This window comes from Puntigrus tetrazona, chromosome 7 (assembly GCF_018831695.1).
Source record: "Puntigrus tetrazona isolate hp1 chromosome 7, ASM1883169v1, whole genome shotgun sequence".
Classification (NCBI taxonomy): Eukaryota; Metazoa; Chordata; class Actinopteri; order Cypriniformes; family Cyprinidae; genus Puntigrus; species Puntigrus tetrazona.
Genome location: NC_056705.1, coordinates 18,047,167 through 18,074,596, shown reverse-complemented (window position 1 = coordinate 18,074,596; position 27,430 = coordinate 18,047,167). Strand labels below are relative to the sequence as shown.

At 37.6% G+C, this 27,430-nt stretch overlaps 1 protein-coding gene across 7 annotated transcripts; it reads right to left on the bottom strand.

Annotated features, from left to right (window-relative positions):
* Positions 1-114: 114 nt before the first annotated feature.
* mybpc3 (myosin binding protein C3) lies at positions 115-27,430 on the bottom strand. 7 transcript variants are annotated; one of them, XM_043244717.1, is made up of 34 exons: positions 27,332-27,430; positions 24,721-24,990; positions 23,669-23,794; positions 23,493-23,579; positions 23,263-23,411; positions 23,064-23,181; positions 22,895-22,943; positions 22,550-22,594; positions 20,959-21,018; positions 20,597-20,599; positions 19,941-19,964; positions 19,335-19,498; positions 18,869-19,001; positions 18,702-18,704; positions 18,061-18,185; positions 17,867-17,972; positions 16,676-16,842; positions 15,411-15,576; positions 14,774-14,880; positions 14,648-14,677; positions 14,365-14,504; positions 13,820-13,885; positions 11,527-11,686; positions 11,134-11,238; positions 10,659-10,847; positions 7,701-7,835; positions 7,046-7,213; positions 6,607-6,695; positions 5,870-6,065; positions 5,553-5,692; positions 3,630-3,789; positions 3,315-3,451; positions 2,184-2,370; positions 115-482 (listed from the first exon to the last, which is right to left on the bottom strand). In XM_043244717.1, the coding sequence occupies exons 1-34, from the start codon at positions 27,354-27,356 to the stop codon at positions 451-453; spliced, it is 3,861 nt and encodes a 1,286-aa protein (XP_043100652.1). In that variant the 5' UTR covers positions 27,357-27,430; the 3' UTR covers positions 115-450. The 7 variants fall into 7 exon arrangements, 6 of the variants coding, with proteins under 6 accessions (XP_043100652.1, XP_043100648.1, XP_043100647.1 ...); XM_043244713.1 differs by lacking the exon at positions 22,550-22,594 and adding an exon at positions 1,355-1,398; XM_043244712.1 differs by lacking the exon at positions 22,550-22,594.

Below are 27,430 nucleotides of genomic sequence, written 5' to 3'. Positions count from 1 at the left end.
AATGCAACCGAAGGTTATTATTATTAGTGTGTTGGGATAAAGACTCGCTTGCTAAAATGTGAGCGCAAAAGAAGAATGTGCATTACAGTAGGCCATCTCAATGAAAATCAGACATTAAGCGTCAACAGAACTCTTAGCTTTATTCGTCATCTTTTGTGTGATATCACATGTGAATGGAAAATACTCGTATTCAGTCACGCATATAGAGTCACTATACCTTAAATACAACATGAAGTGAAACAAAATGAACACAAGCAATAAAGATGGATCACACCTAAGCACAGACCGTGGGATGCGAGTGAGAAATGGGGAGCACAAGCAAATGAAGAAAACCACTGAAATATTTCTTTGCTCCGTCATTTGATCACGGACATGTCATGGGATCAGTTTCAGGACAGAAGACAGAAAGAGGACAAGTGTCACAGTTTCTCCAAACCCATTACGTCTCTCTCATTTCTTGCTGTCTTCTTTTGCGACTTGAGCTGCGATGAAGTGAAAGAACCATTATTAGATTACATCCTGCGTTTACAAAGGGGGGGGGAGCTACTACTGTAGAATTATCTAAAGTTACCTACGGTGATGTTCAAAATGATTCATTATACAACTGAGCAACCTACAACAAACCTGCATGCATTTTAAAAGCCAGTTTTGTTAATTTTGGTCGCACACAACTTTGAGTTATGAATATCACATTTTAAGATTTAGATAGAAGTGGATACTCGCAAATATAATGCGTTATATCATGCAGGACTACAAACATGAATTAGTGCACCTGTTGAAAGTTTAGATATACACTACCATTCAAATATGTGCATTGCACTTATCAAAAGTGATAGTGTCGATAAAAAATTAAAAAAATCTTGAGAGCAAATCAGCATAAAAAAATGATTTCTTAAAGATCATGTGCTGATAAATATATACTGATCCCACTAATATTATATGGTATATATACACACACACACTAAAATTAATTTCAGTTCTGTCAGTATCTGGTGGCTCAGAGGCCAAGGGTGCGTCTCATTATGTTAACCATCTTTGTGTTCTTTTTTCACATTCTTTCCAGGAGTCTTATAAGACAAGGCAAAGATGCAACGATCAGATTTAAGAAAGAATTAAAGCATTAACTAAAGAAAAATAACAGATGGAAAAACATCTTCATAGGATGTTCACCTGTGCATCCTTGCTCATCTAAAAGCTTCCTCACAGTGCTTTTAGAGAATTGATTTGTCCTTCACGATGGCAGAGTTCGATCAATTTTAGTATTGAGAAGCACCCAGACATGCTGGACTTGAGACCGTGAAGTGCTTTTGTTAGAGAAGTACAGGCAGTGTGGACGTGACGGCAACATGCTTACCTTGAACACATTTCACACAGAGCAAACCTGAGCTTACTGTTTAGCTGAATGTGGAGGGAAACAGGAAGTAAGGAGGAAGTATTAAAGTGTGACTCATGGATCACTGCCTAGAGATCCATTTTGGAACTTCAGGCACACTTCTAATTCCAATCCAACAGTTATTAACCAAAATGAAAGTTTCGATTTATGCCATGCTAGACATGCTATCCATGTTTCTTTGTTTTAATTTTAAGTAAAATTTCGGAGTTATAAAATAAAATGTTAATACAGACCTTGATCTACATGTCTAGCATATATCTTTCATTTTTTCGTAACATAAGAGTGTTCTCTTACGTTCAGTGGTCATTCAGGTAAGTCTCATTCATAAGGGACGCCACTGATTATGGTCCCTCGTACAACATTTAAAGGCATGGTTGACCCAAATATAAAACTTCTGTCAAGTTTACTTCTTCTGTTTTAATTATTTTTAAAATTGTTGTTAACCAAACAGTTGTATGGTATTGCATGTATTGACTTTCATAGTACGGAAAAAAAATCCTAAACGGAGACCAGCAACTGTCTGCTTACCAACCTTCTTTAAAATGTCTTCTTATGTGTTCAACAGAAGAAAGAAACTGCTAGTTTGAGGGTGAGTAAATGATGACAGACCGTTCATTTTGGAGTTAACCATATTATATTACAGTACAAACGTCTCCCCGACCACATACTTTGAAGAGAAATGTAATTAATAGACAGATCAAATTTCGTCTTTAGTATGCGGTATATAACATCAAATTTGATCATCAGCTGTTATCTCTTGGTAGCTCTTGAGTTAGAGGCATGTACTTACGACGAACTTCCAGTTTGCATTCTACGACGTCTTCTCCGCTGTCGTTGACCGCCTTACACATGTACACACCTCCATCAAACGGACACGGCTTACGGATCTCCAGAGTCAGCACACCCTGATTGCTGAACATGCGGTACTTGGCCTCATTTGTAAGGTCCATTTTGTTTTTGTACCATGTGATTTTAGGCTACACAAAAGACGTGAGATGGATTTAGACTGTCTTCATGGTTTTCTCGCATAAACATTGATATGATTCGATACATTTTTTTTTCTTCTTTTCTTCAGACCCTGTTAACCTCTGGGTTAAGATACTAGCTTGTAATAGCCGTTAAATATTTTTTAAATTGTTTATTCATTTTGTAATATGCACTATATCTTCAAAAACAGATTCATTTGAACTCTTAAAAGTGCCAGCTGTTTGGACCTTTTCTGTTTCAGCATGACAATATCCCTGTGAACAAAATAAGGACCTCTGGGATGAATTGTAATGCTGACTGTGAAGCTGACCCCATCAGTGACCTCGCTCGTGTTCTTGTGTCTGAATGAGACCAAAAGCCTTCGGTTACAATCCTCAGCATAGTGGAAAGCATAAAAGCTTACTTACACAAAAATAAACCTTTTGTCATTAATTACTCACCCTTGTGTAATTCCAAACCTATAAGACCTTTGCTCATCTTAAGAACACAAACTGAGGTATTTTTATGAAATCCGAGACCCTTTCTGACCCTGCATAGAGAACAACACAACTGACACAAAGACAGCATTAAAAATATCACATCAGTGGTTTAACCGTAATTTTATAAAGCTAAGAGAATACTTTTGGCGCACAAAGAACGAAAGTGTTTTGTGTTTTCTAGCTTCATAGCTATTTTACCAATGCCCTCACTACCTTTTGACAGAAAGCTCATAGAAAGGTTTGAAAGGTTCTGGTTTGAAACCACATGAGGGCGAGTAATTAATGACAGAACTTATATTTTTACAAAATATAAATATAAGCTTTCTTTGTCTTACAGTTTAGACTCTTATCCTCTAGAATTGCTGAAGCATAAATGACTGATGCTTTGGTGTTTCATATATGTGGACCTACAGTATAGTGCGTGACCTTTGATAATTGAGGTCACTTGTGCTCACCTTAGGGATGCCTCTCACGGAGCAGCTGAGTGTTGCATTGTATCCAGCAATAACGGAGCGACTCACGAGAGGATGTGTGAACTTGGGGGCCTCAGAGAAATCATGATCTTTGTAGGAAGGAGGCTTGTACACAATGCCTGTAAAGAAGTCCAAAAACATACAGTATATCAGGAGATATCAGGAGCCACATGAAAATTAGAAAGACTTTAAATACTGACAGTCTAACCACTTAATGTTTACAGAAGTGTTCTTGCTATCTACGCTGCATACCAGTGAGCACGCATGAGAGTCTAATATCTGGGCACAAACGGTCACCTGTTTTTTGGATGTAGGCGCTGTCTTTGGAGAGGCACGGCTCTGGACTCAGACCCACCATATTCAAGGCATACACACGAAACACGTACTCATTCCCCATGATCAGGTCTGAGACCACACAGTTAGTGCGCCGATACTGCTCGTACACATTGTACCATTCCTGCAAAGAAGAGAGAAAAACACCTGGTCTCTAAAACTGACAAAAACACATCTATTATATGAAAACTATTATAATATACAAAAAATAATATTTTATATACACATACGGCCATTTAATTTGGAATTCAAATTTAGGCAAAAAACAAGCAATAGTAAAAATTACTTCTAAGACATTAATATTTTTGTTTAGCAGGATGCATTAAATTGATCAATAGATTAAGTAAAAAACATTTAATATCAAATTAAATGAAGGCTCGTGTGACACTGAAATCTGGAGAAATGGCTGCTGAAAATTCATTGTTGACATCACAGAAATAAACTACATTTTAATATATATATATATATATATATATATATATATATATATATATATATATATATATATATATATAAAAATATATGAGTCATTTTTAAAAATGTAATAATGTTTGCCATCATGTCATAATCTTTTATTGTACTTTTGATTAAATAACTGCAGCACTGGTAAGCATAAGTGACAAACATTTTACAAAATATTTACTTAAATATCAAATGCTAAATGGTAGTGTATTAAAAATAGGATTATGTGGACGTCGCTCATTTATTTATTGTGTGGTGGGGAATGAGTTAGACAAGTTTCATGTTTCTTTGAGGTGGTTGTAATATAGCCCATGTGTTAGTTCATTTAGAAATATATAGGCATAAAAATGTCTGAACATGAAGAACATGAGATTTTTAAGCATAACCCTGCCCCCCTAATTTCGTTATAACATTAATTTCCTTAGTTATTCCAGTGTTTACTATTTAAATGGGTACAAAACACTGCATGTTAATCGTGAACCACTTGTGGTCATGTGGTCACCAGCAAACAGTATGTGGGAACTATGTCAATACTTATCCTCGCTAATCTAAAACATTGTAGCGTGGTTCTCAAATTTCTGTCTATACCACTGTAAAATCGTTGTCCATTGTTGTAGACAATGCGGAAAATACTGCAGGATCGCTTAGCGCATGTATTAAGCCGAACTGTCATTACAGTATGTACGTGGGAGCAGTAGATGTTGAAGCAGGTAAATGGCCTGCCCATGAATGTGCCCCAAAGCCTGCAGCCTAAAGTGCTTTTATATTTAGCAGCAGAGCATCTCCGATTTCTGATTGAGATTGTCCTGTGAAACCTGATAATCCGGTGTCTTCCTGCCTGCTGCTCTGGACACAGGGAGAGGAATAGACTAGCTCCAGTAACAATGTGAGGTGAAACCCAAACCGGGTGCTTTTTATTTAGCCGCTAACCTTAGTGGCTCAAGAGTACAAAGGGGTAAAGAGAGCACTATAATGACAGCACTTAAATCAGGGCAAGGCCGTTGGCTAAGATTACAGCATGCTTGCACCGAAGGGGGCACAGGTGCTCTAGTTTGGTGTGCGGCAAGGGTCATTTTGAAGCTTTGGGTACTGGATGTTCTGGATCCTGTCCCCTGGCCCACGATTCAGTGCCACTGGCCAACTGTATGTCACAAGAGAGGCTATAAACTCATAGTCTCCCTGCACTGCTGTGCCACTGATGAATAGTGTACATACATTACTCAATTACAGTGATCACAAGCTTAGCTGCTTTAGATAGACAATAGCAGGCATGGGGAGGCTTACGAACCCACTAACTCTTTCTCTTTGATTACTTATCAGTTCTTGAAATACATACGTGCAGTATCACTGTTAAAGAAATTAATGAAATGAAAATAAAATCAAATAAAATTTGACATTTTAGCAAAAACCCTAATTTGAGTTTACCATGGTTTTCTTATCAGCCTTCTGGATGGTATAGCCTGTGATGTCGCAGTTGCCATTATCCTTGGGTGGTTTCCACTCCAGGGCAACGTTGAAGCCCCATACATCTATCACCTTTAAATTTTGGGGTGGGCCTGGCAGGTCTGACAGTAGAAAAGAACAAAATGTGTTTGGATGTTCACTGATACGATCAAATACTTTTACTGTATATAAGATTACATATTCTGGTAATCCAAACTGAATGTTATTCTTGTTTAATTGTGTCAGATGAAGACTACAATACATGTTTGTACACTGTCAAACTGGTTCTAGTAACTCACCAACTATTTGTATATTCACAGTGGCCCTGTCCTCCACATTCTCAATTTGCACTTGAAGTTCATACTTCCCAGAATCCTTCCTCTCGGATCTTCGGATGAAGAGGATGGTATCAGTGTCGCTGTTTCGTATGCTTACCTGCTTAGGGTCCAGAGGCTCGTCATTCTTTTTCCAGGTCACTTGAGGTCGTGGTTTACCCTTAAAAGGTAAGTAGGTGAAGAACATCTCATTGTTCACTAACTATATTACTTTTAAGTACTTTTATGAGCAGACAGAAAAATAGATAGATAGATAGATAGATAGATAGATAGATAGATAGATAGATAGATAGATAGATAGATAGATAGATAGATAGATAGATTAGACTTGTGTCATTGACTGCATCTGTATGCAGCTTCTCTCATTGAATTTCAGCCACTGAGCTCAGAGTATTTATAGAGTGAGAGGATGAAGATCTATGTTTCACAAACTGGGTTCTGTAAACAAACAAGTGGAGAAGTTACAGTCTAGCCAGACACTGAAGCTCTAGCTGATGGAAACTGTTGGAGGTCAAAATCTGCATCAAAGGAGGGCAGCCAATGGTTTCATATTGCGACAAATAATACTGCTGGATACAGCAATACAGAACTTTGCTGGATCTTTTGGTGCAAATCTAAATTGTCTGAATGAATTAGTCACATGTTCTGCAGCATAATTTTGTGTAGGAATGGGCCCTTGGATCTTGGATGACTTTTCTCACCTGGAAGGGGATTACCAGGTTAATTGTTTCTCCTACTTTCTTGATGATTGTCTGGCGGAGGTTACGGGGCAGCCAGATTTTGGGTCGCTCTGCAATAATAGAATGCAAGTGATTCACATGGCAGCCCTGCATCTTATAAAATAATAACTCGTCTTACCCTATCTCATTTCCTAACTCATTTTCTTTCCAACAGTGAACTGTAATGCGATGCAGTGTATGAATCTTCACTTTAAAATAAACATAATTTGCCTGAACATCATTTACAAGCTTAGTTTCATTCTACGATGAGGTAGACTCATCTGTAGCAAGAGGCATTAACATATGCTGTTTCTAAACACATCTAAAAGACAAAAAGCTGATATAATTGAACCTCTAGCATCGCTCTAAAATGTTAAACGGGCTAGCATAACATTTTTAAATCATTCTCTGTGTAACTCACGCATAATTTCACGGATGGTGACTGCTTGTTGCAATGTGGCAGGAAGACTTGGGCCTGCCATGTTATACGCTCTCACGCGGAACTGCATCTTCTCCCCAGTTGGCAGATCACGGATGATCACAGAGGTCCTTTCTGTGAGACCCGAAAATGCAGGAATCCATTCATCAGCTACAGAGATGAAAGGAAAGTTTCAAACACAAAACACTGAGAATTTATTCTGAATAGTAGTATGATGCAGTTGTTGTATATGTATATGTTTACACCGAAATTTATGAAGCTATAATAGTGCTCAAAAGGTACTGGTCAATTAAACTTTTTTGAGGTAATTTATACTTTAACTCAACAAAGATGCATCAAAGTGATAAAATTGTGATAAAAAACATTGTTAATAAAATTAAGTAAGTTTGTAAACAAAAATAAAAAATGTTTCTTGAGTACCAAAATCTGCATACAGAATGATTTATGTGATATTGAAAACTTAAATAATGGCTTCTGATTTTTTTTTTTAATTGTATTTTAGTATTACAGCATTTTTGATAAATGCAGCCTTGGTGAAAATAAGAGACATTTAAAAATCACCATTTTTGTTTTTTTAAACTCATGTATTCTCATTATAAACACATTTAAAGACATTTTTAAACCCTCCCATGCTTACAGCCTTCCTTGCAGTACTCAATCCCATAGCCTTCAAGTTCAGCTGAGCCTATCCGCTCTGGAGCCCTCCATTTCAGAGAAATGGTGGTATCACTGATGTCATCAACACACAGGCCAGTAGGCTCGCTGGTGGGAGCTGTGGACAGGAAGTTGATACAAATGAGCATGTGTTTCAGTCAAAAGCAACTATGTTCTTGAGGTTTGGCCAGCTTCCATTTCCTTTATACTGGCAGCTGGAGCAAGTCAGTCATATACCATCCTACACTCTTATTTGTTTTTTCGTTATCACTTTAGCTATTAAACTGGTTAGGATTTTTGCAATTAGCCCTGAAATGATGATGTACCTCGCTTTGTCAACTGGCAGCAAGGAAAACCCTTGCGTTTGTGATGTATTTTGAGTGCAACATTTGCTGTGTTATACTGTTACTAAGCCATCAAAGACAGAGATAGTACATAGCTGGATTTAGTAGGTCTCGTCACTGTGGTCTCCAGTAAAGTTGCACTAAACAATGTGAAAAGATCATAGTTGTTAGTCATTGTCACTAAACTAAGTAGCCATAGAAACTATGGAGGCAACCTCAATTGTGTGACGTTCATCTCCACTTACCTTTCCGACTACTTTCACAGACAGCATTACATTACTCACAAGAATAACTAACATTGCTTGAATGAGCCTGAGTTTAACTTAGGGTAGTGGTGATATGGGCCTCCTGAAGATATACATTGTGTGCTGTGATTTTTAAGCAAGGTCAGGTCAAGCTGTGTATTTATGAAGACCGTGAACAAATCCAAGAACATCTATTCATATCTAGCCAAGAGTTATCTAGAGTGGAAAAATGTTTCAATTAATTGACATGCAAACAACTGCTCTAATTACGGGCCAAATAGAAAGAAACAGAGCAAAATGATCAGGCTTTGCTTTGGTATGCTTATTCAGACCTTAAGGTGCATGCATCCTTTAACCATCCTTGAGCAAATTCACATGGTAAAAACTAGACCTAGTCATTTCAACAGGAATTTAGGAATAAGAGGGAAAGATCTGGCCTTGTCAGGTTCAGGATGCAACCAGCAGAACACCCCAAGTGACCATGTGCTTTATACATCGCTACACTACTGACAATTAACATTTTCCCAGCAACATTTCACTAATGTGACCGTATCTTTGAATGCAACCATTCACACAATGACAGTCATATCTGCTAGTTAAATCATGATACAAGTGATGCTGTTTCCAGACCCAAGCCTCTATTTGTCTCAGTTGAGAAAACTATCTCAGCAGCGTATCATTACACAAGTTTACAAATCAATACCCATGTGGACAGGCATTAAACAGCTGGTTTAGGTTTTAAAGCTACTCCGTATGCCTTATTCTTGAAATAAGTTAATCAAAATGATGCATCAAGGCAGCCGTAAAAAGATAAATAAAGATGTCATGGAGAGAGGTATAATCCCTGAAGAATAATAATCTCCAAAAAAGAAAGTTAGAAATAGATGCCTACTGCCAACAGGTTTAGGCTCTGATTCTGGCTCTGGTGGGGGAACAGTTTCCTCTGGAGGTGCTTCCGCAGATGGTGACCCTTCCTCTCCTGGTGGTGCTGCGTCTGCTGGAGAAGCTCCATCTTCAGGAGGAGCAGGAGTTGCCTCTTCAGTTGGAGGTGGAGGAGCTTCAGCACTGGCGTCTTGTGCAGGTTTTTCTGGAAGTGGTGCTTTAGGCTCTGGCTCTTTGGTTTCTGCTTGGACATCGGGCACTGGCTCGGCCGGCGGTGCTTCAGCTGGCAGTGCCTCAGCTGGCTTCTTCTCAGCAGTCTTGGGGAGCATCGGTTTGGTCATTCTGTCTCTGGATCACTTCAGACTGATGCGTTTTACAAGTAGAGCCTCCTGAAAAGTGTCTGTCCGTTCTGTAACACCTGCTGTGGTCTTCTCTGGGCACAGTGACGGTGACAGGCAAGTAACAAAGAAAGTGCACTGTCCTGCCCCCTCCTTTCTTTTGACAATGCAGTAGATACAGCTTTGCAAAGTGCTAACATGCCATTATTTATAGAGAAGGATGCCATGGATAGTTTCCTAATCGGCTGTCTTGTAACAGACAACAGTGTATACAGATAGCGACACAGATAAGACAAAAAATGAATGCATCATTAAAGGAATAGTTCACCCAAAAATGAAAATTACCTCATATTTTACTTACCCCCAAGCCATCCTAGATGTATGTAACTTTCTTCTTTCAGACAAACAGTCAGAGTGTTTTAAAAATTTACCCTGGCGCTGCCAAGCTTTGTAATGCTGGTGGATAGTGGCCCTTACTTTGAAGCTCCATAAATCGCATATAAACATTGTTAAAATAACCTAAACGCTCCGGGGGGTTAACACATATCTTTTAAAGCAGATTAATGGGTTTTTGTAGCAAAAATATTTGTAATTTTAAAATTATCATTGCTGTTTGTCTATTCTCTTTTGAGCTTACCCTGCGAATGCAGCTTAAGTCATATGTCACACAACCAAGACGTGCAAACGCGCAAATTGCCGGAAGTGGTTATCATTATCACGTCATGATATTGACTTTACATTTTTTTGTAGATTTTGGTCACCGAACTATTTGAGTTTTCATTGATTCACATTGTATGGACAAAAAATAAAATGGAATGCAATAGGAACCAAAACCTCAGAAGAACAATGTGAGGGGTGACTAAAGAATGATGTTTTTGTTGTTTTGTTAAACTATCCATTTACTTTACAAGCAGATCTGGGATCTTTCCAAAAATAGCAATACTAAATCATAAGATATCACAATGAAAGCAGTGGATGGAATTCATAAATCCGGTGTTCAGCATATGCTATACTCCAGATTAGCCATTACATATTGAAATTAAATATCTGCAATGGGCTTAAAAAATAGCAGGGGAAACAAACAAGTTCCTAATACATAAGCAAAGATATAATTCAAAGCAGTGGAACCTACCAACTGGCACAAATGGCTGGGAGGCAGCACTGGGCCGTGACATGCCGATGGCGTTTACTGCGTACACACGCATTTCATAGGATACACCCTCAATCATTCTCTTGGCTTCATATGTAGTCTCTTTATAAGGATCAAAATTGAGTCTCATCCATCTATAGCTCTTTTTCTTCTTCCTTTCAAGAACGTAACCTGCAATACATTAAGAGCACATTATCATCATGCATTTCCTGTACAGTGCACATTTAAAATACAACTTTATTAGCTTGTTTTTTTTAGTAATATGTGGATCCTTATCATGTAATATAGGGTCATTCAACTAACTTCAAGGTAGAATAAGTTTGTGTTAAATAAAATTCATTCATAGTTCTCTGGAACATATGATGTCAACAAGATTTACTTCACAGAATATGAACTACTTATAGCAGCACTATAGATAGCTCTGTAGTAATACTTTGTACTATTATTATTAAGTCACCTATGACTGGCTGGCCACCATCAAAGAGCGGGGCATCCCACTGAACAATGCATGAATCTTCACCGACACTGAGGATTCTGGGAGCTTCAGGTGGGTCAGGCACATCTGTAAAACATCAAATGCTCAGTCACACCATTTCTTCTGTACAGCTACTCAAATGGCAGCTTTCCTCTATGCGTGTGAATATTTAAAACCTCCTGAAGGCAATACACACAGAGCGATAATAAACAGGCAAGATTAGCTTGTGGCCTTTTGATGTATTATATTTTAGTGCAGTTCTGAAGTGTACAAGAGTGCTGCAACATAGCACATAATGAAACCAGGGACGAACTTCGGCCTCCCAGAGAACAGCTGTAAAACGTACCCATCGTAATGTGGTAAAAAGAAGCTTACCAACAACTTTGACATTAATGTCAGCTGTGTCTTCTCCAGCAGGATTTCGTACAATAACAGAGTACACGCCCTCATCCTGACGCTCCGCCCCCTCAATGGTGAAGATACAATGGCCTTTGGTACTTTCCACATGGACACGCCCATCTGAGTCTGTCAGCACCTGAACAACCAATCAAAACCACTTGTTAAAAATGTTAAAAATCAATCTGGAATAGATCAGAAAGGAAATTCTAATATAAAACACCCACAGATACCACAAATATCTGAATTATCAGATAATATACGTTACCTGTTACACACCCACTATGAATGGATGGTGCTTACCTTTATTTTCAAATGTTATACTTTACGAACTTCAAATTATAAAAGATTCACTCACCTTGTAGACAGTATTCTACAGAGTTGTGTGTGAAAAACGTGCTTCATAACTGTCAAGATATGATCCATGTTTCAAAGTGATATTTGTGTTAATATTAAAGCAGCTTGTTTCCTTTTTACCCAGGAAAAGACAAACCACAACAATTTCAACAATCTAACAATTTCAATCACTAAACTACATTTTCTAAAAAAAAGTAAGTATATATATATAGTATATAGTATATATATATATATATATATATAGGAATTTGATGTATTGTCCAATGGTTTGACAAATGTAAAACATTAAAAAAAAATTATTTGTGTGTTAAGTGCATATAGTCTGGTTAAAACAAGAACTACCAGATTTTAAAAAAAACCTTTTTGTATCTCTTTTTTTTCTTTGTATCTCTACTGTACATATTACCTAGCTGCACCTTAGTTTAATTTAATGTATTAGTACACAGTTTAAATACATGTAATATCTTTCTAATTACAATAAAATGAATAGAATATTGCACAGGCATAAGCTACTAAAATAAAGTGTATCAAGATTGTACTTAAGTGTAAGTGACTGTGTACATATGTGTAACAGTAGTTGTCTGTAACATCTACAAAATTACAAACTGTAATTACAGGCTGTTACATACCTTAGTAACATGATAAGTACATTCTATTTTATGTAAGTACAATGGCTACTACTACGTACCTAATTAAATGATTACTCTGTATTATGAAACCTTAAAATAAAGTGTAACCAAATTTTGCTATGCCACACCATAGGATGCAGTCAAATTTGCATTTGTCAAATAATATATATTGTGACGATTCGGCTGCCCCTCCCCTTTATTGTCATCATCACCCCGTCCTTTATTCGCCGCCCTTCACCAGGCTCCCGACGGGAGTGGGCGTGTCCGATAGGAGGGGCGTGGTATTGGTCAGGTCTGGCGGCGTGTGACGAGGCACACCTGGAGTGAATTAAGCCTCGTTACCGCCGCCGTTAAATACCGAGCGAGCCTCTCCTCGAGAGACCGGTCTCTTCCCCCGTGCGTCCACGCTGGTGTCCTCGTGGGTCCAGGAAGGGTGCGTGAAGGAGCTCGCCACGCCGCCAGAGAAGCGAGCTGTCGGACACCGTAGTCCAGGCGATGACCACACCCGTGTATCGCTGTCGGGCCAGGATGCCTGTTTATCCCCTTCAACTCTGCCGACCGGAGGAAAGACGGACCAGAGAAGGGAGCGCGTGCGGCCGCCGGACTCCGCCCCTTACCTGGACCCTTCCCCCTGGAACACTTCCTGACCTGCACTTCCCCTGCAGCACGACGAGGACACCAGTTCACCCTTTTATTTGGACACTTTTCTCCCTGGACGCTTTATTTTGTTTAATAAAAAGCCTCTCCGAGGCCTGACGCCACGCCCACTGTGTCTGTCGTTGGCTCCTCCCGTCACAATATATATATAGTGGGAAATGATTATTCACAATTAATCGCATCCAAATAAAAGTTTTTCTGTAAATAATATGTGTGTACTGTTTGATATGTGTGTACTGTTTATAATTCTTATGTTTATAGAAGTACACACACATGCATATATATATATGAGAGAGAGAGAAAGAAATATGTTAAGTTTATATATGACATTTTTATTTATAATTTAAATTATATGACTACTAATATATGCATGTAAATACATTGTAAATATTTTCACAATATATACTGTATGTGTGTATCTTTATATGTACATAATACATATACAGTCCTCACTCAAACATATATACATAAAAAGGTTTATTTTGGATGCGATTAATCATTGCCCAACACATATATGGAGTGTTCCCCTGGATGAATTGATCAAGACTGCAATATCATGCAACATCACGGCCAGAGCATGATTATGTGCCGTGTACAAGCAGTCAGGGATTGTTAAGGCCCAAACTCACTTCACCGTTCTTCATTGTCCATGTATGCCTTGGTTCAGGTTGTGACTCTCCCTCCTTAAAGCTACCCTACATGAGCAGAGCAGAAGCTGTGAAGCCATGGCAACCAGGTCAGAGGTTAAGTGTGAGAAACTAAACTGTCAGCCTTCCATCTCAGCACAAAACTCCTAGTCCCAGAGAGCCTTGACAAGACTTTCTGGTTATAGCCGGGAGATGTTACAGTACCTACCTGTCAAGGCTTCTGAAGCCCAGATGATGGATCTCCTGTTACATTTGTAGGACAACATGGCAAACCGTAAAGAATTACAGTACACATATAAAACATACCACAAACTCTAACTTCTAACATTCTAACTAAATAAAATTCTAAAGGAAAAGTTTAGTCTAGGTTTGGGTATTCTGCTGTTGTTGACAGGGTTGCGTTTCTCAAGCAGATCTACAATCTGTTTAAGCTTACAATGCTTTCGGGAAACACAGCTCAGACCTATTCGTTCAGACCGGGATTGTTAGAAATCGATACCAGACAAAATTTAATGAATCGCTCCTACCTTTTCTCCTTTTGTCCAAACCACAGTGGGGGCAGGATCTCCAGTAATTGGTACATCTAGTCGCAGTTTGTTTCCAGCCACAACCAAGATTGTGGACTCAGCGGTGCGGCCCATGCAGTCCAGATGAATCTTGGGAGGATCTTACAAAAAGTTGACACATTCCTACGATTTAACTGCTACCAAAAAGGTTCATTTCCTTCATTTTAGTATTTATGGTTTAATGTGGTTACCAGAAATACATCAAATGATTATAAATTATATTCATGATGTTTTTCATTTTTACCTTGGCGAGGAACAAAGTCGATTTTGACCTCTGTAAAGATAAAACATAATCATTTAAAGAATAATGACACATTTTTTTAAGAGCAGTTTAAACTCAACTTTTTCAGTAATAATTAAAAGGATGTACCTAAAAAGTTGAGCTTGGCAGAGAGATTGAAGGCATAGCCCTCAGGAACGAAGGTGTAGTCGCCTTCATCCTCTGGTTTTACGTCATCAATTATCAGCTTATGAATCCTAAATATAAATTAAAAAAGTAGCATCACTATAATTACAGTTGCAACAAACAGTGAAGTGAGGTAACAAAGCCAAAAAAAATAAAAAATTGTGCAATTTATTATTTATTTTAATTTTAATTTATTAACAAAAAGAATGCTGGATGAAGGTAAAAGTAAAGAAATTCTAAAACACAAAAAAACTAAAATTAGTTACAACGGACTACAGTGTTTTGTTATTTTTGTGATTTATTCAAGCACAATACTTTCAGTAACGTGAAAACGGCACAGGACAACAATGGTGTAGTGTACTTTTTTATTATTATTAATATTAATAATTTAAATGTTATTTAACTAATGTTTTTTCTACTTATATCATGTTTTATTACACTTGACATTTTATATACCCCTTTTAGCAATATTCAGTGTTTTTGCAGGTTGAGTAACTAAACCGTACTTTATAATCTTAATTTGAATAAAGAACCTTCATTTGAGACTTTGAGACATCAAGAAATCTTAGATGTAATATTTATGTAACACACGAGCACTTACCTGCCAATGTGTGTGATGTGAGTTCTGGCATCAGGTTTCACCTCCACTCCATTTCTGTACCAGACGCCTTTCACATTCTCATCAGAAACCTCACATTTGAACACAGCCTGGTCTTTGGCCTTCACCGTCAGGTCGGCAATGTTTTGATAGACCTCTAGCTGTTTCTCTGAAGGTCAGAGGTTAAAGAGAACTGTCATCACACATGACCGAAACTAACTAAAATCTATTCTAGCATATGTTATCATCACTAACTAAAGCGTAACATGAAATTAACATGTTTTTAAATAAACATGGCCTAACGTTGCAGTAACTTTGAGAGCCTTTGAGGTACTTTGATGTAATGTGTAAACACCACAGTTGTGAAATAGCTAAAAAATGTTCAGTACCCACAATAATGACGTTTGATTAGGCAAATCAAAAATAAAAATGAAAGATAAAATGTTAATGAAAAAAAAACCTTGACAGCCCTGTCACCATTTGCAGGAACATTATGCCTTTTGTAGTTAACAGAAGAAAGAAATCGGCAACATGCAGGTGAGTAACTGACTCATGTTTGGGTGAACTATCCCTTTAAGACAATAAAGAGAGGTGGGGTAAAGAAAGGTGACAATCCCATTGATGGGCTGGTAGAGTTACAGTATTACTGGGCAGATTTTTTTTTCTTCTTGGCACCTCTTGTACTTGATCAAAAGCCCAGACAAACTGGTAACAGACATACCTGGGTATCAGTTTGCTTGCAAAGTGCTATACATGCTTCAAGACTCAGAACAGGAGACAGAGAGAGTAGAGAGAGTGAGAAAGAGACAGAAGCAAACAATAAAAAGAAATGGGAGAGAAAAGGGAATGAGTCATAAATCTTTCTTAGATGCTATTAAAAGAGAGGGACAGAGCGGTGTGACAGAAAGGGAGAGTGAGGAAGGAACAGACAGAGTCACCTGCCCTGTTAAAATATATGGGTCAGCCGGTCTAACAATAGCTGGCATGTTGGCATTGTGAATGGTAACCTTGCACAGTAGTGTTGGTGGCCATGTTTTCTAAACAGATGAGAGGTGAAGTTTGAATGACATGGCCATGAGTGTGAAACCTTAATGACTACCATATGTGTAATGTATATATATATATATATATGTGTGTGTGTGTGTGTATGCCTTCCACTATCAAGGGTGGAATTCATTCAATAAGTTACAGGTTACAGTACAAATCTGAAAATACAGTCTGCAAATACAGGAGGATTTACTTTGAACTCTCAGAATTCAGATATTTACCCTGAACCATGAGCTCCGCTAATGATTGCCCTCCATTGGTTTTCACTCTGTAGTGTCCACAGTCCTCCTTGGTCACGTCATTAATGATAAGCACATGCTTACATCCATCTTTCTTGAAACGATACTTGAATGACTCATCTCGAGTAAGTTCCACTCCGTCTTTCTCCCTGTACAGGTCAGACATTCGGTGTTTATTAATATTTGTTGATGTTTAGGTCTCACTGCAGTTCCTATTCATACAAATAGGCCTATATTCAATTGAAAAAAAAAAGTTACGACAGAAAAAGATTTAAATTACAGAAGGAAGATTCACTAACATGACAGAACAAAAACATTTCTAAAGGTACTGCCATGGCTAACAGTATTATGACAGTGATGTATTGTAATGACAGCTTCTAAAATGTAAAGCTTGATTCATGAGCATTACATCAGGGTAGTGGGAGCAGTTTGGATAAACCAAATGGCTGACATAGTAAAAGACTAACGATTTATATTAAGTTGATAGCTGCTAATCTTTTTTCATGCTTGCATAATCTTTTACACGACCCCCAAGCGATGCAACTCTACTTCATATTCATATTCGTTCCGATCAATTTAAAGACACAGCACCACATCATTACCCATTACACTTGTAATATAAAGTCCTTCCAGTACTCCATTCCAGTACTAGGAACAGTATCTACTTTTTGCCTTTCTCTAATCATGAAAGTCATCCACTATTCAAGAGAGGTGCCATAAACCGCCAGTGACTTTCTCGTTCCATTCTAGGACACTTGTGAGGTGCTAAAAGGCTGCTATGACCTTTTCCAGGCACTGATCATTTACAGCCCAGGGTGATATAGAGCCTTGGCTACAGCTATGGCAGAACCAGCACTCACTCATGCACCACCATCTGTCAGTCAGTGTGACTCACCCAGCCAGCCAGCCAGCCAGCCATGCTAAAAGAAACACATATGCCATCTACTGGACATCTCTGGAATGCCAGGACTCTGACTCATCCTGGACAGCTTGAGAAATGGTCACCTTTTCTAAACTCTTCTCGGGTGTTGTTTGATATCTTTTGTGCACGGCAGTCTAGTGGCGATATAAGCTTTCCATGCTCATTATGGATGCACTTTTTAAATGTGTCCTGGAAAATGTGTTGCTAATAATGGAAGGGAAAAGGTAGTGTGTGCATGTTTATAGATCTACCATTTGACTTGAGCCCCCTCTTCAGACACTTCGCATTCAAACTCTACTCGTTCTCCCTTCATAACCATCTGATCCTCGAGGTTGCGTACAATCAGAACAGGAGGCTCTGAAGACAGAGAGATATATATAAATATATATATATATATAAATTGCAAAAATATTTTACTGCTCTATAACATTTTCAAGTTAATTACCTTTAACAAAGAGCTCAGTGACGGTCTTCTCTTCTCCAATCACGCATGTATAAGCAGCATCATCTGCCAGAGTACAGTTGTTGATAGTGAGGAAGCGTTTGTTGCCTACACTTTCAAAGATGTACCTGTGGGGAAGATGAGAAATTGTTTAGGGGCAGATCCAGGTTTGTTCTCTAGATGGGGACAAAGCATCACTGTTGGATAAGCTCTTCCAAACACGCATTAACAACACATGTCAGAAAATGAAAGAAACACTTTATTGTGGAAAAGAACGTGATACGAAGACAATATAATTTTAAAAAATATTGTCTCAAACAAATAACAGACAATTGTAAACTTATGACAGGACTCTCTTAAGTTCAGAAATTCACAGGATGTATTTTTTTTTAAACTAAGGTCACTGAAAAATATTATTAGCCACTGAGGATAGTTTTGTGTTCTGTTGTCATTTGAGTCCTCCATCCATTGGTACAGCTGACATCTGAGTTTACAGAGCTGCTATGTATTCTTGGAAAACTGTCCCTGCGTATTCATAGTCAACAGGCTGTTTGAGACATCTAACCTTACAGAGACAAGCCTTGAAGTTGCTGATTGTGTTTAGACTGCGTATTGTCATAAGCATGCTGTTAAATGCCACTCACTTGCTAGGGTTGACAGCGGAGAGCAGGAAGAGCAGGCCATCCAAACATGAGTACATAGTGTTGCAAGACATAAAAAAATAGAGAGAAATGTAATCTTTCCATACACTTACTACTTTGAGAATGCATGTGACTTTTTTTTTTACAGTCAATGGACCCCAAGTAAATACCTTCCTGTTGGGTGTATCTCTTGTCCATTTTTTAGCCATTTAACCTCTGCGTCTGCATTTGCCACTTCAATTTGCAATTTGATCTTGTGTCCCTTTTCCACTTGGTAAGCTGGGTCCAGCTTTCTCAGAAATGCTGTTGTTAACATAAAAAAAAAGCTAAGTCACAACTGTTAGAACACATGATACTTTCACAAGGCTCTCTCTCTCTATCTCTCTATCTCTCTCTCTCTCTCTCTCTCTCTCTATATATATATATATATATATATATATATACACACACACACACACACATATATGCAGTATATATATATATATATATATATATATATATATATATATATATATATATATATATATATATATATATATATATATATATACATACATACTGTACAGTTATATATACTTTCACTTATGTGGCCTGTACAGTTAAGTTCAAAAGTTCAAGTTCAAAAAGGTTACAAACCTGCACTTTTCTTCTCTTCTTTTTTCATTTTCTTCAGTCTCTTAAGCATCCCCCGCAGGTCTGTGATTCCATACTGGAAGGCGATCTTTTCATACTCCGTTGGTGGAGCCTTCTGGAGGATATCCCATACATCTACCTCAGGTTCTGTGCTCACATGAACAGCTCTGAGGACAAACAAGAGTAGATCGGAGTTGATCAGAACAGATCAATCGACTCCAAACATGTTATATCTTCACAAAGGTTTGATATTGGTTTTAAACATTTATGAAAGAAATAGCTAGCCCCCAAAATAAGAATTCTGTCATTATTTAGAGTGCTGTGGGTCAAAAACAACAGTGGACCCCATTGACTTTCATTTTATGGATAAAAATGGTTTAATTTTTCCAAATAACTTTTTGTTCTACAAAAGTAAAAAACATTATACAGGTTTGGGACAACGTATGGAAGAGTAAATGATGACAGTCATTAAGCATGTTAGCTACATTATTCATACAAACTTTTATTAAAGTACAGTAACGCAATTTTTCATGGCTAATAAATGGGATAAATGTTACTGAATGTCATTCAAAAGATTTTTTATTTTGTATGTTTAAAAAAATGTCTTACCTTGGGCCAGTTTTTAAGAAACTGCTGTACTTATGTAGAGGCAGAACCCAAGCGTCAAGCACAGTAAGACAAACCACAGCAGATTATTGCACATTATCAAGCTCTCAGTCCATACAGCAATGCATTATCAAATCATCCAGACCATTTTAAAATTCATATTTTATAAAAGCACTTAAAGCATGCAGAGTCATTGTGGGCTATAAAAACTTCCTCCTTATTTAAACGTTTTATCTTCATGCGCCTTTTGTGTTTATTAAAGTCAAAGACTATTCACGTGAACATGCAGTGCTTACTGACATAACAAATTTACAACGTTGTCGTGTCAGAGTGAGTGAATGTGGGATGAATGCGTAGGATGTGAAATGGCGTAGGAATCGTGAGAGTTCTAGGTTTATTAATGTGATTAACTAGGAGTGTATGAGTAATGATGAAGGAGTTTGCTAAAAATAATTTAAACGTGAATCTGTCTATCTAGTTCTAAGTGGGTGTGCAGTCTCCAGGGTGGAAAAACCTAGAAGGACTAAAGTTGGCAGTCAGTGGCTGATTAGGAGAGAGAACAATCAACTTATCACACACACACACACTCGGCAATACAACACTCAACATTCCTTAATGCTCAAGCAGTCAGATCAGTCAGATCAGTGTGACTCACTTACTCTCTGAACATGGGAGCGAAACAGCCACAGAGGAGAAAAATGGGGGAAATTTAAAAATAATACATGAGAAAAAAGTCTAAATAAAGCTCATATTTAAATGTTTTTAAGATATGAAAATAAATTGTATATGCACAAAATCAATTTTAGACATTGGTAAAAAAAGAAATATGCATGCATGGATTCAAAGGTCACTAATCAAAAATGTGATTCCTCTTTATGAATGTTAAAAGTGCTATTGCTTCTACTGAAGAACAAAATGCGTGCTCATGTAATTCATTTTTAATTTTCAGTCTCAGATTTTAAACACAATTTTTAAAGTAGGCAATAAACGTGTCTGATGGATTAGATCTCTAATGACTCACCTCTTTTTCAATAAAGCACTGAAGTCCAGTTCTCCTGAGTCTTCACCTGCATCTGTGCTACTGTAGGAGAGGAAGGAATCACGGACCACAAAACATCAGCACACCTAATTGTAAGGTAGGCAAAACAGCTTCTGTAACATTTAAATGCAATCCTTTAAAAAGGAAATGTGTTTAATGAATTATTTTGTAAAAGAACAGAATATCAAATATGTTGAGGTGAATGACACACGTTCAGGAGCTATTATGATCTACAAAACATATGGAATGGATGGACACTACTGTTAAAAAGTCTGTTCAAAGTCTGTTCTTTTATGCTCTCCAAAGCAACATTTCTCAGATCAAATATTACAAAAAGAAAAATAATATTATTAAATATTATTATAATATTCATCATGTCATTTTTAAGTAGAATTTTTATCAGCCATTACTCCTGTATTCAGTATTGATATATCTTTATTTTGTGCAAAAAATTGTAAATGTAAACAATTTTTTGATTGTAAATGCATCTTTGCTGATTTTTTTTTTTTTAAGACTTCAAACTTTTGAATAGTAGTGTATTCTTAAACATAATAACATATTGGAGGGTGTGTAGATGTACAAACAATACATGCACATTATACAGCCATCATTACTGAGGCTATGGATACTGGAACAGAGCAGCACCATACTGTTTCTGAACGCACGTTGTTGGAAGATTTTAAAGATGAAGGTTAAAAAAAGAAATGCTGACGTACAGAAGAAATCCATAGCAGACGCCTGCTATGATCACACATCACTGTACATATCAAAGACCGAGGCAGCTATATAGTCATTACAAGGCAACAAAATTGAAACAAGTTATCATTTCTGTCCTTCTTTCATCTTGCGTCTTCTATCTGATCTGTAAAGCTAGTAGTATTTTAAGGATTTGCATGATGAATTTTCTTTAAGGAACTTCTTAAAGACATGAAGTGGAGCAACAAAAGAGCCACGTCACTCAAAGTCTGTGCAGCTAGTTCCACTGATTTTGACAAGGTGTCAGCCAAAGTTAAGAAGTGCATCAAGAGATTTCTATTGTTACGTTTCAAATAAGCAGAATTAAAGTATTTCAAAACAGTTGCGCACGAACGCAGTTTCTGATTAAAGTGGAGGCAGCGTTATTAGTGTGATCCTCTAATTTGCTCACTCCTAATCAGTGTCTGCACTTGAAAAGATCAGTGGACAGGGAAATTATATTCACTTTAAGGCCCCCTGCCTCTGATACACCAGTAATGAGTGTTGGGAAATTGCCCTTCTCACAAAAACAAGAGAAAAGTGTGAGAAGAGACGGAAAAAGAGAACAGAAAGGAAATGAGAGTTTGCAAAGATCCTTGGAGAGTGAGTCATAAAGCATCAGCAATGACTAATATCACTGTCCTTAGATGTTGGCAGACAAAGGGAGAAGATTGAAAAGGACAGAAAGAAAAGGGCAAGCTATAACAGATGAATGACAGAGGGACACGGATGGACACTCAATGAACTCTTTTTGATGACAAATCGGAGGGTTTGGTTGGATAAAGACAACGACTGTGTGAATATATCCCCAGCTGCTGCAGCAAACCCCTATAGCTACCTGCCAGGTTCTCCCATCTTCTTCTTACCACCTGCACCGGTGCTCCTGGGTAATCAGCAGGTCCAAAAAGGGTTAATGCAATATTAATGCAAATTGTTAAATCACAAATATGGATTCAAATGCTATCTTTACATAAAAAACAAACCACATAAAGAAGCGCTAGGATCTACGAACACGAAATCAAGTCATCAAACCCCACAACATTCAAGAAAGCAAAAAACAAACCAAAACAGGTAAACACTTTAAATGACATGATGCTGCTGGCCAGCTCGAGCAATCGTCATTTTCAAAATGTTATGACTCAATACTTTGCAGTTCATTAAAAACACAAAGACAAATACTCACGTGCGTCTAAATGCAGTGCGAATATCAAACCCATCTGTTGTACGTGCCTCTGGAGTAAAATGTACACAGCGGAAGGAACACGTTACCAATTAATTTGGTGCAGTTATCAATTAAGACTTAATCATTCCTTGTTGACATTATTAAGCATGCATATAGTTATTTTTATTACCGTGAACTACCAGGTCAAAATTGCAGCTGTCAAACTTGTCTCTAGAGGACACCTCGCAACGATAAGCTCCAGCGAAGTTGGCTTTAGCGGCAATGATATGCATCTCAAAGGTGTACACCTGAATAGAAAAGGTTCATTTTTAATTCTTTTCAAGCATACTCAAAATATTTTGAGTATTTGGTATTGACTATTGTCAGACCTTAGTGTTGCGGTCATAGTGCTCTTTGAGTTGCAGGTGCTTTCCTGACTTGCTGGCCAGATCCATCCACTTTCCTTTGAACCATTTTACTGTGGGCTTCTTCAGCAGAGATTCACCACACACCCGAGCAACAAATGTAATGTTCTCACCTACATCGGGGGAACAGATGGGAAGATAAGTTTTATTTCGTATGTAGTATTCATTTTATGGCCAGAGGCTCCATTACTCACCTACATTTACCTCCCCACTTGGAGGCTTTTCAGTGAAGAGTCCAGTAAGGTCCTGCCTTGTGTCGGGCTGATGACTCTCGGGCAGAACTTGAAGAACAAACAGAACAATAGGTTTGTTATCCGGTCAATTTTTATATGTGTAATGAAATGAGCATGTTTGAATATTTTGCATTCACCTTCAGGTGCTGAGCCATCTGATACGGTTCCACTGGTGTTTGGTGCCGGTGGAGCCTCTTTAGGCTCTTCGGGTTTAGGTTCTGCAACTGCAGGGTCTGGGGATTTAGCTTTTTGTGGTTCCTTCACTGAAAAAGTGAAAAAAAAAAATCCCTAAAATGGCATTCTGGCAGATATGTACCCATCTGGGTCATAGAAGTTTCCCCTTTCACTGCTGATGAATGTAAGTCCCTAAAGCCTTACTTCCCCATCACTAATTTATAATTCATCATTCCTGCATCTATAAAAGGAATTACATATCACAAAAAAAGGTTTAGGTCAGAGCAAGATGCTAATTCTTCAGCTCATGGGCCGCTTGAGTATAGCGTTTTTAACTTTAAAGGCAGATTGTGTGGCATATATTCAGAGATTAAAAACATTTTACGCATGCCCTCAAAACACACTATACCTGTCTATTAATTCATTCGTTTTTGTTTGCAAAGTTTTGTTGACTTATGATATTGCCCACACTAATTAGGACAGAGTCTTACTTTTTATCTTCTGTTGTGTCTGGATAAATGGCTCTATATATAAAATGTGTGTGCTAGAAATTGTAGCTAATATTATTATATTATTATTAATAGAATATTATTATAATATTACAGTTACATTGAACTTTTTTCATGTAAATTCTTGTTTCAACAAAGATAATAGGTTTGCTTTTTTTCCTGAGGATTATAGCTTCAAATGAAATCTATTTGTAACAAGAGATTTGAATATTTATTAGGCTAGCTATTCATCCAGTATTCAATTTTACCCGTACATATCTTTTGGCAGGACCACAAGCCCCATGAATGGGCACTGAAAGGCACACATGTTTGAAGTGACGAACATGGAAAATGGTGACGACATGCTCAGAAAAGGTGCTTTTAAAAAACAACCAGTTGCAGCGTTAGAGAAAAGTGAATTGGAAAGAAGTTTTTTTTTTGTGGTGCTCTGTGACTGGTTTACAAATAATTCAAAGGTGGGCTAAAAGTGAGTTAAATAAGTGAGTCACCCTCCAAACATCACCCACCTTCTGATTCTTTTATCTTTAATTCAAATTTGACCTTTGACACCCCAGCAATAACAGCATATCCCACTGCGTCCTCCTGAACTAAATTGTTTATAGTGAGAGAGTGCATATTGCCCTCTGCTGAGATGGTGTATTTGTAACTGGATGCAACGTCCTTGGAGTCTCGCTGCCATCTCACTTTTACATCAGGTTTCTCAGTCTCTGCTTCAAATATGACCGTTGCCCCAATCTCAGCCGTCTGAGTCTTTGGTTTCTTGGTGAAAGCCGAGACTGAAGGAGCGAGGAAGGCAGGGTAGGTCAGAAGGAAAAGATGCATTTCCAAAATCATGACATCAAGCTCTTATCTCTGAAAATGTCCTGCCCTGACCCCGTTTCCTCTCTAACCTCTTCGATATCACATGATTTAAATGTGCCTGAGGACTGTGGCTTTATGCTGATAATGCTAAAAAAAAACATGTACGCTTAAGTCACCTTAAAATTAAAGCAAGAATTATCATTATAAATATTATAATTTCTGTTTACAATATATGATTTGTTTTTTACTTAGTTATTACAAAATTATAATTACATAGCTGGTCAGGAATAAAAATCAAGGACAAACTCCACCTTCATTTGTCATTGTGCTTTTTGTCAGTGTGCTATCTACATTCCAAACTACAAATGCAATTCTAAACTTAATGGATTTGTAGGATCAGCTGTGAAAAAAGCTAAATCACATGATGATCACCTTGAGTTATTGTAGGCTCATTCATTGTTCTTTCTTTGACTTTGAGTTACACATCTTCTGTCATATCAGTGCAAATGGTTTGAGCATAAAACACGCCAGCCCTCTGGGTTTATAAATAGAGGGCATGTGCTCCCCAATGAGAACTGCAGTCCACAGCCGCAGGTAGCTGCTAGATGGATTAGCTAGGATCTATTTCTGTTGTTTATCAAGTACTGATCCCTCTCTTGCCATTTCAAAACCGCTGGTATCTACATTGTCTTTGTTCCACTGCTGCCATCTGCATGGATGGGAGCAGCCATAATAACTACTGATGTCTCTTTGATAAATATATTTTGAGCTATAATGTGTGCGAGGTAAGCACGAAACATGTTCATTTGACATGGAAGGGAAACTACTTCGTGAAGGTGACATTTATCGTGAAGCTTATGTCGATGCTGATGGTTGGTTGTCAATTCAAAAGAAAATCTGTTCAGTCATGATAAACTACTATTAAGATCATATTGCTAGAGTAGTCTCGAGTAGTGTTTCTCACCCTATTGGTTTCCTTTAACTTTGTCAATATTCCTTTAACTAAGAAAATATTAAACCTTCTTGTCTTAGTTTTACCTCTGGTATTTTCTGTTAAAAACGTATATTGTGTTGTTTAGTATTGTACAGCTTTTTTCCAATTAAGATTACAACTACGTACATTTTAAGGCTTATTGGGGCCTCTCTGGAAGTATTCCTAAGACCCTATTTGGCCCTGGACCCTGGTAGAGAACCACTCATCTAGGATCTTTAAAATACGCTGAAGAGATTAAAAAAAGAGATGTGAAAGTGTGAAGAGAAAGAGTCTGCTGATGGATTTTATAGCTACCACTAAACCCCATTGCTTAATGCTAAAAAGTCATGCAACAGCATTGTTAGAATGCTGTAGGTCTTAGCGAATATCAGCGCAGTAGGCTGTCAAAACAGGTGCCATCACATTATGACAATCCTTTAATTCCTGGTTATTCTGGGTTATTGTGTGCACTTTTGGAAAAAAGTCCTTTAATCCACTGCCATTATTCTATCACTTTTGCTCAGATAGGCCATTAAATGGTGTTTTAGTTTAAAAGAAGGTAGTTTCAATATTTTTTTTGCCAAGAGGAATTTAACAAAACGTGTGCACTACAGTCACATGCTTTGAATGCTTTCCATATATACAGTAGGCTTAAAAACAGCAGCTGCAGCATGCAGTACTTTTTAAAAGAACATTGTGATAATATGAAACTGCTCATCAAATCAACTGGCACTGCCCATTTTGATGCATGTGACTCTGGACCACAAAACAAGTCATAAGTGTCAGTTTTTCAAAATTGAGATTTATACATCTGAAAGTTGGATAAATAGGTTTTACAGTTATGTATGGTTTGTTAGGATTAGGATTTAACTATTTAAATTTATATTTGGAAAAAAATAACAAAATATTGATCAAATAGTCTTTAAAGTTGTCCAAATTAAGTAATTAGCAATTGATATTACTAATCAGAAATACATTTTTCATATATTTCTGGTAGAAAATAAATAACAAAATATCTTCATGGAACGTGGTCCTTATTTAATATACAAATCATTTTGACACGGACAATGTATTTTTGGCTATTTTGGCTATACTTAAGACTGCTTTGGTGCTCCAGGGTCACAGATGACTACAGATGAACTGTTTACGTGATACAGAACGTGAATCAGAGGTGCAGGAGTTCAAGTCACATAAAAGACATGATCACAGAAAACACACAGGGTCAAAGTTCAAGTGACATCTCCTCAACCAACAACTCAAAACAACACTGATTAAAAGCCTCTTCTGACTGTGTTATACACCTATTTGTCAAAGAATTATGAACAAAACAAACACTAGCATACCTATTTTTTTTGTAGGCTCTGGCATCCTGGTTGAGTGTCCCTACAGGGTTCCAACAAACAGGCATTGTGGACTCCACCAACACTTCTCTTTTAATAGAT